Consider the following 16,449-nt stretch of genomic DNA (forward strand, 5'->3'; position numbering starts at 1 on the left):
ATACCTTTTGATCTGAATGTTATCATAAAGATCCGCAGCGCTCTATATTCAACGAATAAATTACAACATTAAACATATTGCTTACAACAGTATGATGGGAGACCAGATGTTTTAAGATGTGTAAAACACAGTCTAGATTCCAGGTAAGATGGTTTTATTGTTCTACTACTAAGGTGATTGTCTTATGTATTGGATTGCCGCCGGCAATAGTGGAGGCCAACAATTTGAGGAGTTTAATATTGGAATCGATTATTTCTTGTAAACTAAAAGGCATGTTTAATTGTTTTTACTTAAGTTTTTCAGTAAGGAAGTACAATTTGAAGGAAAACTAAAAGGACCTTATTGTTCGCATATTATGTTATATCATTTTCTAGTTATAAAAGGAAATTCTTTGAACTACGACTTTGGGAAGTCGTTTTATTTGCCTTTCTGGAATCCTTATATTTAAGTATAAATAATATATTAAGTGATCTGGAAATAAGTTTGGCCTTGAATCGAAAATACTTTAAGATAAAATTTAATCAACTTAAATCCTTTCGTATGATGGTTAGAACGCTCGATTTGCAATCTCCAAGTTGCGGGATCGAAATCCGCAGTCGAGCATGCTCGCCTTTTCATCCATAGTGACAATATAATGTTATGGTCAATTCCTGTTTTCGTTGGTAAAGATAAGACTAAGTTCTGGTGGTGGGTGTTTCCAATAGGTTGTGTTCCTCGTGATCGACAGTTCAAAATTAAGGATGGCAGCAGATAGTTTTATTAGTTCTGCTATTAAGAAAGAAATCGTTGACATTTCTTAATCACTTTACAAATTTATCTTGTGAGAAAATATGATAAATATAATTTTTTCTCGTTTATGTTTTCTTTAGCACTAAGTGACGTTGAAATGACAAGATCACCTAGAGGGCGGAATTGTGATGGAGCCCGGGGAAAACGGGATCGAAATGGAAGGTAATATCACTTATCATTTCGAAAGATTTGTGATGGATGGTTATTGTTTCATGTAAATTCGAAGTTAATTTAATTTTATTAAGAATTATGTATATAGAAAAATTAAGTTACACTGATTGAGTTAATGTAAAAACAATTGACCAAATAATATCATTAAGTATTGTTGGTATTAGTTTTTTTATTGTTGTTTAGGCCTAATTAACTGTTAGTGTTACTAGTATTATTATTAATAGTGTTAATAATAACTGTAAATATCATTAGTATTAAGCTATATTTTACGTAATATAACTAATAGTAGTAACTCGACCGAAGAGTTTTGCCTATAAATTATGAGACCTTGGGGAGGATTTATTATTCATTTTCTACTTCTCTCACTCGCTCTCATTTTCAGAACAAAATAAAACGTTAATCATGAAATATAGTTTTAATCCTTGCTCAAGTATTCATCAACTTTTTAGATATTCCTTAACTTTTTAAGCTGTGTATAGATCCATTCTCTAACACTAGATAGTAATTTGTTTCACAGATTTACCTATCTACTGAAGAAATAAAACTGTCAGTACTCCATCAGTCGATCTTGTGTTCACTGAACATTTGGTATGTGTATTACCTCATTTTATATAATGTTACCATAAGCACTGTCGGAGGCATTGCTATGCACTTGCACGTAGGGCCCATGTCTCAAATCCACAGTTGGTGTCTTAAAAAATCAGAATATAAAACCATGATCGATATACTGAAACGTTGAAGATTTCTGCACCTATGGGCTCGAGCCCTGAATATTTGAAGCAACTAGCAACTCCTCTGGATTCTGTGTACATTTATGGAGGAAAGAACTTTGGGAAACTAAACACTTATAATTATGTCCAAAACAGTGTGAAATACCATCTATTGACCAGAATGCTGATAAAAGAACCTTAATTAACATTGTAAGAAATGTGAAAAATGCTAATATATTACATTATCCATGGAAAGATAATGCCAATAATAAAGAACAGAATCTTTAACATGATTACTTTTAACCATAAAACATAGTAAAAAAAAATCTTTTTTAAATATTTGGTGTGTTGTTTTGTGAATGCAAAAAATGTAAAATGTGTATAATTCATTGAGCTCGTGAATGTTTACACATTTGTTTCTGCGTGCCAGTGAAGTAATTGTGTGCCTGTCTAATTACATGAAATCATTTATATGCAAATTAATCAAATAAGTCACCTATAAGCTAAAAGTTTTTAAGAGACCTGATGTGTTTTGGCCATTTTCTTTCAGAGCTAGATGATTAATAGAATTTGATAACTGATTAAATAGTGATTGTTGATAGTTGTAAGGTTCATTAATTGATTAAATTCAACTAATTAGTTAATCTCATATGATATTTGGATAAATGGAGTAATAAAAAATAGTAGTAATTGGAAACACTAGTTTTTGATTGATTACTTTCATGAGGCATGACACTTACTGATTAAGCTTAATAACTCTGAGTTAATCAGAAATCATAATGACAATATTTTGATTACTTGCAAAGCTGGAATAATGAGAAACACTAATTTCTGTTAGTTATTTTTTGTGACATTGACATAAGTGATTCTTGGTGGTAAGCAATTAACTGAGTCAGTTGTCCAGAACTTTCTCTTTTTTTTTTTTGTAGTATTTCTAGTAAGATGCTCACACCTGCAGATGATGGTAGTGGTTTATGAAATAGGCATAACACGGTGCTTTTGTTTCAGCGAAAGATGCTTTGATAGTGCTTCACTTCAAAGTTGTCTTTCTTTAAGGATAGTCGTGTTGCTGCTGTACTGTGATGCTTGCATGAGGGTATTTAATACCATACATCTTGTTAAGTAAGAAGCTGGGTAAATTTAAATGGATAAATAATTATGTTATAGATATTCATTTTAATTTCTTCCCATGTTAGTGTCAGAAAGACAGATACATTCAAAATGTTTAAATAGAGATAAAAAAAACAATCTGGTTAAAATCCCTGAATATTGTCTGTGGTAGTGAATCTTTCTATTGGAAGGGAAGGGTTCTGTACATGCAAAAAGCACTGCTCCATTCAACATGACAAGATGCATGGTTTTGTCTGCACCCATATATCCTGACTGAAAATATTCAATCTATTTTATATATTTTGAACACTTTATGGATATATGATGCATATGTAAATTTTGTATCCTGGGTTGTGGACTACTTAATCTTTTATGCTGATGCAAGCATTAGTTACCAATATGGACTTATTGTCGATATCCCTTTGAATGTGGGCGACACAGAAGTTTAAGAGGTTAACAAAACAACTATCATTGCCATAAATTTACTTTCAGTAAGGATTAGACATATTATAAACATGGTTTATTGAGAGAGAGATGCTCAAATAAGAATCTGAATTCATTATTAATTTTCAAAAGTTGCAGTGTCCTCTTTCATCACACAGAATGATTATTATTTTTTAAACAGCTGTTGAATTGATTAGCATATGACATTCACAAGATTACTCAATATAAATGGTAATTAAGCCTGTTGGCTTAAAAGTTTTTTCCTTTTATAGTTGAATAGTTAAGTTATTCATTTCATAAAATTATTTTGTTACTCTCTTATTTATCCATTTTCTAAACCTTATTTTCACTTTTAATATATTTTATTGATTGTTAAATACATGGAAATGAATCTTAGGTTTTAAAGAAACAAACTATTGCAACATGCAAAATAATTCTAGGTTTTGGACATATTTACTGTTTATCAAAAGTAAATAAAATATTAAAAGGATATGCATATATATATATATATATATATATGTATATATAAACACATCTAAATCCTGAAAAGACTTCCAAAATGCACATAAGGCAATGGTAAATACATATAAAAATTAATCTAAAACTGAAGAACCAAAGGAAATAAAGAAGGGAAATAGTTTTTCTGCTTTGAGCATTTTGTAACTGTATTTAAGTTAGTGTCAATGAGTAGTATGGATACTAAAAGCTAAAGTGCATTCATGTTGAACACTATGCATAAGATTATTTGCTTATGCAATCATACCCAAATATAATTTTGTTAGTAGAGTACATACCATGTGTGCATTTTTCTAACATTTATACCATTTTAGATGGTGGTATTCCCAAAATGTTAAGTTGAAAATGTTATAAAAAAACTTGACCTTTTGAAAACCATAAAACTAATATTCATTTTAAGACTAGAATTAAATCATCCTTTTCATAGTTTTTTTTTAATGTGGATGATTAACCCTTTCACTACAGCTGGGACATATATTTCTCAGTGCTCTCACCTCCTCACACTGCGACTGGGAGAAATGTTTCTCATTGTCATTCAAAATTGCTGCAAGTGACGTATGGGAGTAAAGTGAGTTGGAAAGTATTGACATCCCACCTAATTTTGATATATGTTTTCCCTCAATGTTTTCCACTCAGCCCTTCAGTAACCAAAAAGATGCCTAAGCGGAATGTACAACTGTGTGCCGATTTTGCCTGCGTTGCTAGAGCAGTGAGTAGTAACCCTAATTACTGTGTAAATATGCTTAATGCACTTGACTCTGATAGTGAAAGTGAGTGGTGTTCCAATGCGTGATGATGAAGAGGCAAGAGGATACTAACTCTCCATCTAGTGATGATAGTTAAGATGATGAACCTAGACCCAACGGAGAAGGCGTAAACAGTGTTGACAATGGGAAACATTTGACTCGGTTGCAGTGAGATGGGAGCACTGGGAAATATATGTCCCAGTCACAGTGAATGGGTTAATATAGAAATGTAATTATCACGAAAAGGCAAGCAGTTCTGTAGAAAATTAGATTATTGGTTTGTCTTAGATACTTGTGTAAAGCTGTATAAGGGCTATCTATGCTAACCATCTTTACTTTTGGACTGATATGCTTGCTATAGAGGGAAGACAACTATTCAAGTTTTTTTAAAGTTTCATTATTTTTTCAAGAACTTACATAACATTACTTAATAATCATTTATGGTTATGTACAAGTTATGAAAGATACTCCAATATATATTTTTTTATTAAATTATAAATGTGTTGTAGAAGTCACACATGCAAGCAGTCTTTCCATGTTTGTGTTAATAACAATGTTCAACATTTATATATGTGTTCAAAGACTCAAAACCCCATAAATCTTTGTCTTACATTTATATGGTATGATGAACTAAAATGTTTTGAGCATTTGTATTTGTGGTATCCCAGAATATCAAAATATATTTATTGACTTCTGAGATGTATGGTTGTGCCATTTTTATATGTGAATTTTTCCATAATATTTTATACACGACTTGCCATAAATATCACCCGTTTCAACAATCCAGCAAAATAGCTTGATAGGTTGGAAAAACAAACTGATTATTATAGACATAGTTACCTAACTAAAATGAATACAGTAAAAGATTAACTTAATTTCTTTTCTAGTCTGAACCTACAGCTATAAACAAAAGCAGTAATTGAACTAGATAAATTCTGTACTGATTTGTACACAACTGTTTCCTCTGTTTAATTTTAAAGTTGTTTATTCATGGCAAGTTTGATTAATTTTGTGTAAAGTTTTCTTCTAAGTTTGAGAATATTAACTTTTAGTTATACAAAAAAAAAGATTTACACTGTCTGTATTTAAGTGTTAAAGATCTTAAGGGTTTCTTATATTTACTAACTCTTCTAAAAGACATTTGCCACAGCATCCGATTTATATATATTTATAAGATTGACTTGGGTTCATTGAACCACTGTTTACATGTACTTCCCATACATATACACATATATTTTAATTCTGATATGATAACTTACCTCTTCACACATAATGGTCTTCCTGAATTTGTGCTGCCCTCTATATGTGCAATTTTTACTTGCCTCTAGTCATGAGGCTCCCACCTAATACCACATGTTTATATGTGGTATAGCTGCATTGTAGCTTACAACAACCCTATGCCAATAGGAGTGTGACCCCCCTCCCCTCCCCTCCCTTTATACTCTAGATCACAATCATCACTTCTTGATTTGGCAATCATGTTTAATGGCATGAATGTTTTTTTTGCTTTTGAACTTTCAGATTTAGACATATTTCAGTGGAAGTATCTATAAAGACATGCTTAACAAGTGTCAGAAACTTGCACTTTGTCTGGTGTGAAACAACATGATTTTGTTCATGCTAGTATGCCAATTGTTGGGAGAGGTGATGGCTTTTGTGCGGAGGGTGATGGAGTCTTTCATGTGGCCCAAACATTATTTTGTTCCTGACACACCTCTGCCTATGTTTTTTGTTCATGACTGAAGAGATTTTATTGTTTTTTTTTCACCTACCTTTGCCTTATCTCATACCTATATTGTATTGATTCTACCTCAGCCTTTTTTCATGATTTTGTAACTAGGTTTATCAGGTTTTTTTTTTATTTACATATTCAATCATTTTTACCACTACTTTGGGGCATACACACCTTGTCCGCGTTCCTTTGTTACCTCATATGACTAGGCATGACTTTGTGCTGTATTGCTTCTTTTTGACTCCTAAAGTCTGGAGTCTTTTCTTCATATTTGGAAGTCAGATCTTTTGTCTTTTGTTCATCTTTCTTAGGCCTAGGTTCTCCTACTTTCGTCTTGCACACACACTACCCTTTTCCATTATTTTCCTTCTTTAACCTTCTTTCTGTGGTAATTCACCATTCTCCTGTGTTTTTTTTTTTTTAACTGTTGCTCATTCACGTAGTTTTACTACAGTAGTGTGTTTATCTTCCTCGACATTTTTACTTTTTACTTGGCTGATTTTTTGCTTGATTTAGTTGGGGTGTGATGCCCTTATTACTCAGTTGTTTTTGTTTTCCTTGTATATCATATGCCTTCTGGATCCTTTCATCTATCTGTATGATTTTACTGGTATGTTTGTATCTCTTGTGTCATATGTTGGGACTGCATGCCAATGTTATGCCTTATCTTCACTGGTTTACCATCTCTCTCGTGCTCCTTTACTACACTCTGTCACCACCTCCCATTCCTCTCCCCTTTCCTTCCTTCCATCACTAATAGACTTCAGCACTGTCAGTCTTAGCAGTGACTTCCATAGGCTCAGAGTCAGTTGAGCCTGTTTTGTTGGGTTTATGGACCTTTGCCCTCCATTTGTGGCCAATTGTTGAGTACTGGGATTTCTATCAGAAAGTGTTAATCTTTTTTTTTCTCTCCTCCTCTTCCATTGTCTCCTGTTTCCAATATTTTACATTCTCTAAGGGATCTTGTTTCTTGCTAACATTGGCCCTTGGCGATAATACCTATTGGATGGGTTTCTCATCCTTTTCCAGGTTTTTCTTCCATTTTCGTAATTCCCATTGAATCTGTAGATAAGTCTTTATTCTTTCATCTTTCGTGTCACAGTTAGTTTCATCTTCCCTTGCTTTCCTATTGGGAATTTCTCAACCTACAGTGGTCTTTTCCCAGGTCTTGAGATGATTGAGGTGAATGTCTCAGATGCTTTTTTTTTTCTAATTTTTTCAAGTCTCCTACAGCCATTTTATTCTCCTTGTTTGGGAGATGGTGCATCTGGGTTGGTTGGCTCATGCTGGAAGAGTCACATCTCACTCCTATTTCATTTCTCAATCATTTATATTTTTTATTTGTTTGTAGGTCAGCAGGGCCCAGCCTTATGCTCTTTTGAGAGACATGGACTGAATGGTTTCCCATGCCACATCTTCTCCTTCCCTCACTGTGTGGGAGATTCCCTCTCTTTTGGGAACTTGGGCTTCCATGGATTCTCCTGTAGTCATGCTCATTTGTGATGTATACAATGGGCTGCATCTTCTCTGGATCCTTGCTTGGGATCACTTGTCCTCAACCATTCACCTTCCTTACTCAAAGACTTCACCTGGGGACTTGATAAAACTACTCCCATAATATACCTCTTCCTTTCGTCCAGATATATTTCTGTTTCTAGATGCCAATTTGATAAGAAGGGGGCATGTTTTGACTCTCACATGAATTTGGATCAGTATTAACACAACATATCATCCTTTCAAATCCATTTCTTAGAACTTGTGGTGGTACATCAAATTTTGAATTTTTTTATTTTTCATAGATGTGTCATGATGATATATATATTCAACTCTGCAATTGCCTCATTTATCAATCACCAAGGGGACACTTTGTCTCATTCTCCCTGTTTCTACACTATAAACTTCCTATTCTGAGCCTAGTTTATACAACTATGTCTAATAGCTTGTTCTGTTCCAGATGCCCTGAGTCTTGTCGTTATAGTCTCTTGAGGCTCACCAAGATACTATCTACAGATTGGTCCCTCATCCCTCTGGTTTCAAGTTGCTGTGCTCTCAAATTCTCTTCCTGGTCTTGGGCTAGATGAATCCACCGCATACAATTCAGTCCTTAGGCTAGCTTCTCCCTTCATACTGCTGTCTGGATGTTGGTTTTTGGGCAGTCTGGTGTTGGATCAGCATAGGACCAATCTCCAGTAAAATACCTTTCTGGACTGAAAGACTGATGGGGATCATGGCAACTTCTCTTGGTCTATGCTACATGAATTCTCTCCCTTCAAGTGGCATATGGGAGACCTTTGCCACTTACCAGTGCCTCGCTGCTGGGATGGTAAACCATGGAGAACCTTTACCAATTAGAACTCAACTGCTGGGGTTAGAACAATGATACAAATACAGTTAGAAATGTTAGTGTAGTGCAGATTACCCCTCATATAAATCAGATACACCATTCGTGCCACCTGCAGCCCAAATCTGTCTGTTAGAGTTGAGGTGAGCACACACTAAATGACTGTGCCCTTCTTCTCATCTAGAGTCTGTTGAATAGAATTGAGGTGAGCATGCAATAAATATGGACCAATATTGTATAATACAATGCTTTCCTCCTGCAGATAGAATCTATTCCATAATATCTGTTTGTTTGAGTCAAGGTGAGCACTTGCTAAACAGTATCAATATAGATCTCCCTCATGTCCTTTTTTCTGCAGCTTATGTCTGTTCAGTTGAGTCAAGGTGACCATGCTGTCCCAATTTTTACTACCTAACTAACATACCTTTCTCCTGCAGCTGGTGTAAGTCCCATAAAGTCTGATGGTATAGTTGAAGTGAGCACTCTAAACAAACCTGTAATGTCTCTCTTAACATACTGTCTTTCTGCATCTGGTGTTAGTCCCATAGAGTCTGACGATAGAGTTGAGACATATGTAAGTATCCATATCACATAACAATGTGCCCTCGTACCGACTGGGGTTTGTCTATAGAGTCTGAGGGTAGAGTTGAGGTGAGCACACAACGTATGGTCTGAATGTGTCCCAACCACATTACAGACATTGGCTGTCCCACAACTTGTGTGCAAGTACTCAGATGGTCATGTTCTAATTTCCCCTGTTCCTGCAACACAAATTTGGCTTCTATTCCTTTTTCCTATATGGGTGAAGAGTATACCTTGGAACGAGACAAGATGTGGTCTTATGGAGCCCCTGCCATCAGGACACTTTCTGAAGGATGCTCATCTAGGTAAATTTTGTACCAGTCCTTCCACCATATCAGTGTGGGATTCTAGGTAATCTGTGTGTGGAGTTAATGTTCTCTGTCCCTGAAAATGTATTTCTGATACTCACCTCCATGTATTTTACCACCCATCCTCCCCACTTCCAGTGCACACATGTACACGTATATGGTGGCACACAAGTCAATTTCTGGAAGTCAATTTTTTTAAATGGCACCACTATACAAGATGCAGATTGCACATGTACATTTTCTCCTAAAGATTGTGCTGAATGTTCCACTGAAACGTGCAGAGAGTTATTTATCTTTTATTCTTGCTTTTAACTTTATACAATAAAATGTTATGCATGTCTGAAATGCTGAAGCCATCAACTTATTATTCTTATTAAATCTTTTCACAAAAACTGTGAGTTGAATATATTGAGCACATTTTCTTACCTGCCTCATCAAGAAATGAAGATTCATGAGTGCATGTGCATAGGGAGAGTTAGTGCACATGGAGGTGTGTTGCTCTCCAACTGATGGAAGGCTTTTGTCTCATGATGACATCATGCAGTGGCAGAAATTAGGTGGGAGTTACTTCAAGGTTAGTGGCATGCAATTCTCTTTGGCAGACATACTGAGAAAGATAGCTAATCTGTATGTGGAGATGAATATCTATCGGAAGTATGTTTTCATGTAAGGAAAATGTTAATTTCTGATACTTACAATGCTCGGAAGCCTCTACAATTATTAATCTTATTTCTGTGTGTTTTATGTGTTTCATAAAGTTATTTCAGTTTAGTTTGTCAATTAACAAAATATTTTTAAAATTGTCAAAAACATTTCTTTTTTTACATTTCAAACTCAAGTAAATGATGTGATAAAACTAACAGTTTATATGTTTGATGTCAAATTGATACAAACAACAACCAAAATTGAAAGTCTTATCAAAGGTTTGAAACAAAAAGATTAATATTGTGTATTTTTAGAATACAAAAGGTGAAAAACTATGGAAGAAAGATGTCCAAAACTGACCATGGAAATGCACAGTTCATAAGTTCTAACACACTTATAAAAAATACCTAATAAGAGGTTATGTAAAACTCTAAAGGTAGATTGAGTGATTTTGTTTGTAGGAAATGTACTGAAAGATTATGAGAGAAGTAAAACATCTTTTACAGAGATCGTCAAAAATGTGGAATGGGTTTTGGTTGAAGTTCCTGAAAGAAAATGGAAAATATCTATTTTGGCATCTTCTGCAGTGCTCCTGATCAGGTCCATAGTTTTATTATGACATTGGTAACGAAAGTTGTGTACATTTACAGGAAGATTAGGTATAATGCAAATAGAAACAACTTATTATTATGAGAGACCTGTATTTTTAATTGTTCTCTCATCATGAAGGGAAAGAAGATTTTGAGATTGTAGATTTTTTTTCACTGAACATTTAAGGAAATCTAAGAAGGGAGATGATATTTTTTGGCTTATTCATGGGACTGAAGAAAATGTGGTTAGAAGTTTTATTTTACAGGAATACTCCAGTACTAGTAGTCATAATATCATTGTTAATAATGTTTTTATGTTAGACTTTTGAGTACTGCGAGTTATTTTGAGAGAGAAAGAATAGGTGGATAATTGAATTGGGAAAATATTTTTCAAACATAGGGACATTTCTTTTTACTTCAATCAAAGTCTCATGAAATAGAATATATTATTCTAAAATTTTCTTTTCAACTTAAAACTCATTCCTTCATGAATAATTATTTGAATTCTTGGCAAAAATTGCCAAGTTTACAAGAATGCAAAACAAGTAAAGTGGAGGGTGCTGATGTTTAAGCACTAAAAACTATCATGAAACTAAATAGAAACAGAAACAAGTAATGATTGTCAATGTTATGTGTATCTCAACTTGTGTAAAAAAGGGCTCGCTAGTTTGCTTGTTAGCTTTCACATTTGATATTGTTATCAACTGTTTTTTTCTTCTCTTTCTCTCTCTATATGCACACATACACATACATACAAACACACACATTTATAAAAAACATTCTTTGTCTGCAAGCTACTCCATGGTCTTTGGACCAATCTCAACCAAACTTAGTACGATGATAAATTGACCAAGTGGCATGTCATAGGGTGGTTTGTTACCTGGCCAAACCCCCAGCAAAAATGTTTTTTTTAATAATGGCTCCACAGCCTTGGACCAATTTCAAATATTTGGAGTTTTTCTTCACATATTTTTTAGTTTTTTATTAAAAATGTCAAATATTCACATTTTTGCCAGGAAAAATGGCAACCAAAGCACAAGGTTAGACCCTTTAAAGTGGCTACATCTGAAAACTCCATGATTTTCACATGGTGTACTTTATGTTGGGAGTTCAAGAGCCGGATCGCCAAGAAATTTCTTTATTTTGGCCCAAGAGGAATAAAACTTGTATTGTGGTCTATGAAGAAGCACTCTGAGTATCAACAAACACTGAGTCTGTAGAGAGGGATTGGTAAAAGTAATAAAGTAAAGGAAAATAAAATAATTGTAACACCATTTATGTTATGTGGATTAAAGGAGATATGAAATAAAATAATTGTGAAGTAGCTGTAAAGCAAATTGTTTGAGAAATGAGTTATGCATATAAGTACAAATTCTTGATTTAATTTTAGTTCAAGCCCTACGTTCAATCCTTATGCTCCTGCGCATAGTATGGGTGCCTCAGCTTGTAAATAATAATGTATGTCCCTATACATTTTTCAATATTTTGTGAAGTACCATGTTTTGCAACATTTCCACAAAGAAGATTAATTATTAAGTTGGACTGTTGTGGAATTAGATAAAGCAGAGGGATGAAAAAATTTGAAGAATATAACCAGTGGCATCCTTCAGTAGTTTGTTTTTGTATTCAAATGTGATTGTTGTTAGAACCCCAAAGCTTTCAGATTAGTATTTAGCTGTGGTAAAACTTGCAAATAGACATTTAGAATTTATTTATATGAATTTTGAGCTTACTAAATTATTATAACTTTCTGTGAAACTTTGGTGATGTTTAATGTATTATCAACAGCATTCTCCCCCCACCCCTGCTATACTAAAAAATAGTGCCAAGACAATATTAGAATGATAACTGGTTTAAGTAATTTTAGCTACAAAGATAAGCTTAAAAATTTGTACTTATTTTTTCTTATTTATAGAGGCAACAAGATTCAGATGTTTAAAAATATTTAGGGATTTAGACAGTTTACGTGTTGTGTGTTTAAGTAATGTGATGGAAAAGCTGGAATTACATATGTAAGTTTGGAACTTCAGACATAGAATTGTTTTGCAGTAAAGTTGTTTATCAGTTTCAGTCATAAACTTTTGAATGGTTTGTTCGTTGATGTGGCATCGCTTTTTTCCTTTGTTTAAATGTTTTTTGAATAGGTATATGGATTTGAAGGGCTAGGTTTGATGCATTGATTGTTTGATTTTGGTGGATGAAAAAATGACTCCAGTAGGCTTAATGTCTGGTGATTTTGTGCTTTATTCTCTTTCATACCTTTTTGACCTAACATGGTCTCGTGTTACGACATTTGACTCACAGTTTGTGGGTTGTGGTTTTGAAATTTGTAACTAAAAGTGCTTGCTCTTTCCAGGGTGTGGAGTGTTATGGTGTGACAATCAATCCCAGAAGTTGCCAGTGTGTGGTGTTGACTAGCTGCCTTCCCTCTAGTCTGTCATTTCTGAGTGAGAGACAGCTAGTGCAGATAGCTCTCACAAAGCTTGGATTAAATTCAACAAACAAACAAATTATTTCTTACTCATGTAAAATCTAGTGCAAAAATGTTTAACAGCAGTGTACATGTAGCTCATCTACATTTGAAACAATTTATCTTTATTTGGTTAAAGAAAATATCACATTTGAAATTGATTAAATTGGTTTTGTTTCATTTAGGTTAGTCAAATTATTGGTCAGTTTTGTAAAATGTTAAAACTATAATCCCAGGGCTTATAATTGAGAGTGGGTGTACATTCTGATTTCTGCTGCTTTAAATCATCAGCTTCAGTTTAGCTGTTACCAGACACATTTGGATCTGTAACTGTTGCTAATCATCAACTTGATCTCAATTTTATAAAGTTGTCAGTAGTATCAGGAACATTACATGTTGTTCAGTACTTGAAAGTTCTTAGGTCTCTCAGGAGTAAGTTCTTTTCCATGATAAGACTACCTTCTAGTGGTGAAATCTAAGTATCCCTCTGTACAAACAAAATGTAAACTTGCATGTGATAAATGGCTCCTTATTCCTAAAATGGGGAAAATTATATATATATACATATATGTTTTAATAACAGATTTACACACTTCTAATTTATATCTGTGACTTGATTTTGCACTGAATTGAAATTAACTTTTTTTTTTTACATTTTCTGATTTTTGTTCTAAATGCAGTAACATCTATATAAATAATACACTTGCATTTTTCTGTATAGAACTTTTCTTGCAAGTCTCTTGATCACACTCTAGAAATCTCATATCACAAGAAAGGCCTTTGTCCAAGGAATCCAGATTGCATATTGGCTTTTCAATTCAAAATCATTTTACCTTGGGCAAACATGCAATGCAATGAGTATGGTACACGATGGGGCAATGTCATTATCATCCTGTGACAACTGGCTTCGATTTCAACTTCAGTGTTTTTATTTGCAAAGTATTTCACACAAACAACACTTAACCTACATGTAGTTTCCTTAAAAAAATTTAACATTGCATTAAGTACAGTTTCTGTGTGCTTTCTTGACTTACTTAGGTTTAAAATATGCATGTGCAGTTCATTGAAAGTTTGGTGCTGATTGATCAAGAAAGTGAAATGTATAAGAAACAGACACACATGTATTGATGTTTGTTAATATAGATTGTTGGTCCCTTTAGACACATAAAACTTTGTGACCTTAAGGGTGAACAGTTTTTTTCAACATTTGACTGATATTACTGCCAACAAAGCTATTGTTAAATTTTATTTCAGATCATTTTTGAAATGATTTATTTCTTCAGGTATCAATAACTTTTATTAAGTTAACTTTAAATGCTGTAGTAGTAGAACTATCAAGATCAGCGTATACTTGTGAAATATTACTTTATGATATACATCAATCTTAAAACTAACTAGATTTGGTGACTAACTCTTCCTGCTTGGTGCTGGTCCATTGGACTGAGCTCATAATGGACAATTATTTTTTTCAGTAATTCAAAATTTGCTGTATCTTCACAAAATTTGGTATGCTTTGAGTAAACTTTACAAGTATGTTGTACTAAAAAAAAATCAGAATTTTTATTTAAATATTTCTTGATATCTCAAGAATAAAAATACTAAAAAGTACTAAAGTATTCCAAAAAATGAAAATTGGTTTAATTTTTACATTGAACTGCAAGTTTGAAATTTAAGTTTTGACTGTTTAAGTACTGTAGCAATTACTTAGTGTGATTCTGTGATTTAAAAACAGCTAATGTGTTGTGAATATATCATTTTTAATGAAGTGGTTTATGGTCATAAGGACATTGTTTCCATCACTGTTCTTCATGATGCATGAGAAGAAATTAAAAATTGTATATATAAGTATATGTTTGACCTAACCCTAACACTATGATCATTTATGAAACCATTAAATATAAAATGTGATTGCTTACTGCAAAAAATTAGCTTAGGAAACTAAATTAAACGAACTCTTTTCATAAATCAATGGTTCTTTGCTGTAGAATGTTACAGTAGTGTAGAGAGAGAGAGGCAAAGTTAAAACTGGTTGCAAAAACAAGGGTCATCCAACCAAGCATAGTGCCTTTAAACTTTGTTTTGAAAGTTCTGACTTAGATTTTTATTTTCCCCTGTAGCAAAATTTGAGTTGTTTTCATTTTCAAGCTCAGTTGGTCACCTGCCATGTTAAAGGTGACAAACATCATTCTGCTTGTTATCCAAACTCTTGATGTAATACACTATATGCTTTTCTGTGTTCTTCCATCTCAAAATACATGATACTGGCATAAGCCAATCAGCATTCTCAGTCCTATTTTCCCTTGAAACTGTCAAAGCAATTATACATCTTGGTTATTACTCATAGTTTGTGTCAAAGAAAAAGATTGACTGTATATTGTATTAGTAGACTGGTTGATAGATTTTAGTGATGATTGGGAATGGTGGTGTGTCTTTTGTTTTGGCACAGAAAGTAATCCTAAAGTATGAAAGTTATGTACCATAAAGTGGTATAATTTTACATTACCTTTACTCATTAATTTACCTACGTAATTAGATTTTAAGCATGTGGTCAAATAAAACTTGTATATTGTTGGCCAATTCCCATAATGGAATTCATAATTCACTTAGAATGTTTCTAGCAAATAAGTTAAGCATAAAAACCTTTAGAAAAATCAGAATCGAATTCTGGCCAGAAACAAAAAGCCAATGAAAAATTTGAGAAAAAAAAAGTTAAAAACTTTTCACAAATTTTTGAGTCAGTAAGAGTTCAGTTGGTGTATGCAAGGTACCAAGACATTTTGGGATTCCTCAGTTCCTAAAGATGTAGGAAAAAGCAATACATATGTGTGTAAACATGAAAATCCTGTTAGGAATACAAATCATGACCGGCATTCAAAATGTAAGTTAAGAAAAGAAAATGTACTGAATTTAGAATAACATAACATTGAAGCACAGCATGAGAACTTTAGGCTAAATTAAACTGAATCCTGAAAAAAACCCCAAACCTAGCCCTTATCATTCAGATATATATCAAGCTTTCCTTAAACTTCCTGAAATTAATTGCATCCACCATGTCTCTAAAGGCTATATTATTTTGAATGAAGGCAGATTATTCTACTGATTCAAATTGCAAAAAATAAAATAAAAATGGTTTTCTTAGATCTGAAGAGAAAATATTATAAACTTTGAAAAATGCAATCATGATTATTTAATGCTTTAAGTTATGTGTGTGTGTATGTGTATATGTGTGTATATATATATATACACACACACACACACACACACACACACACACACACTTAATAGAAATATATAA

At 33.3% G+C, this 16,449-nt stretch overlaps 1 protein-coding gene across 3 annotated transcripts in view; it reads left to right on the plus strand.

The window, feature by feature from the left end:
• The first annotated feature begins 909 nt into the window (after nt 1–909).
• The window catches only part of LOC106458845, a 129,401-nt gene continuing 113,861 nt past the window's right edge, over nt 910–16,449 (plus strand). For 2 of the 3 annotated variants that reach the window (XM_022385195.1, XM_022385194.1), the window contains exons 1-2: nt 917–951; nt 10,601–10,694. Coding sequence is in view for 1 of the 3 variants with exons in the window: in XM_013918399.2 (XP_013773853.1) it covers nt 918–951 (34 nt within the window). In the remaining 2 variants the exon portion in view is untranslated. Of the gene's footprint in view, nt 952–10,600; nt 10,695–16,449 lie in introns of all 3 variants that reach the window. The other variant, XM_013918399.2, reaches the window with a different exon arrangement.

This window comes from Limulus polyphemus, unplaced genomic scaffold (genome assembly GCF_000517525.1).
Source record: "Limulus polyphemus unplaced genomic scaffold, Limulus_polyphemus-2.1.2 Scaffold522, whole genome shotgun sequence".
Taxonomy (NCBI): Eukaryota; Metazoa; Arthropoda; class Merostomata; order Xiphosura; family Limulidae; genus Limulus; species Limulus polyphemus.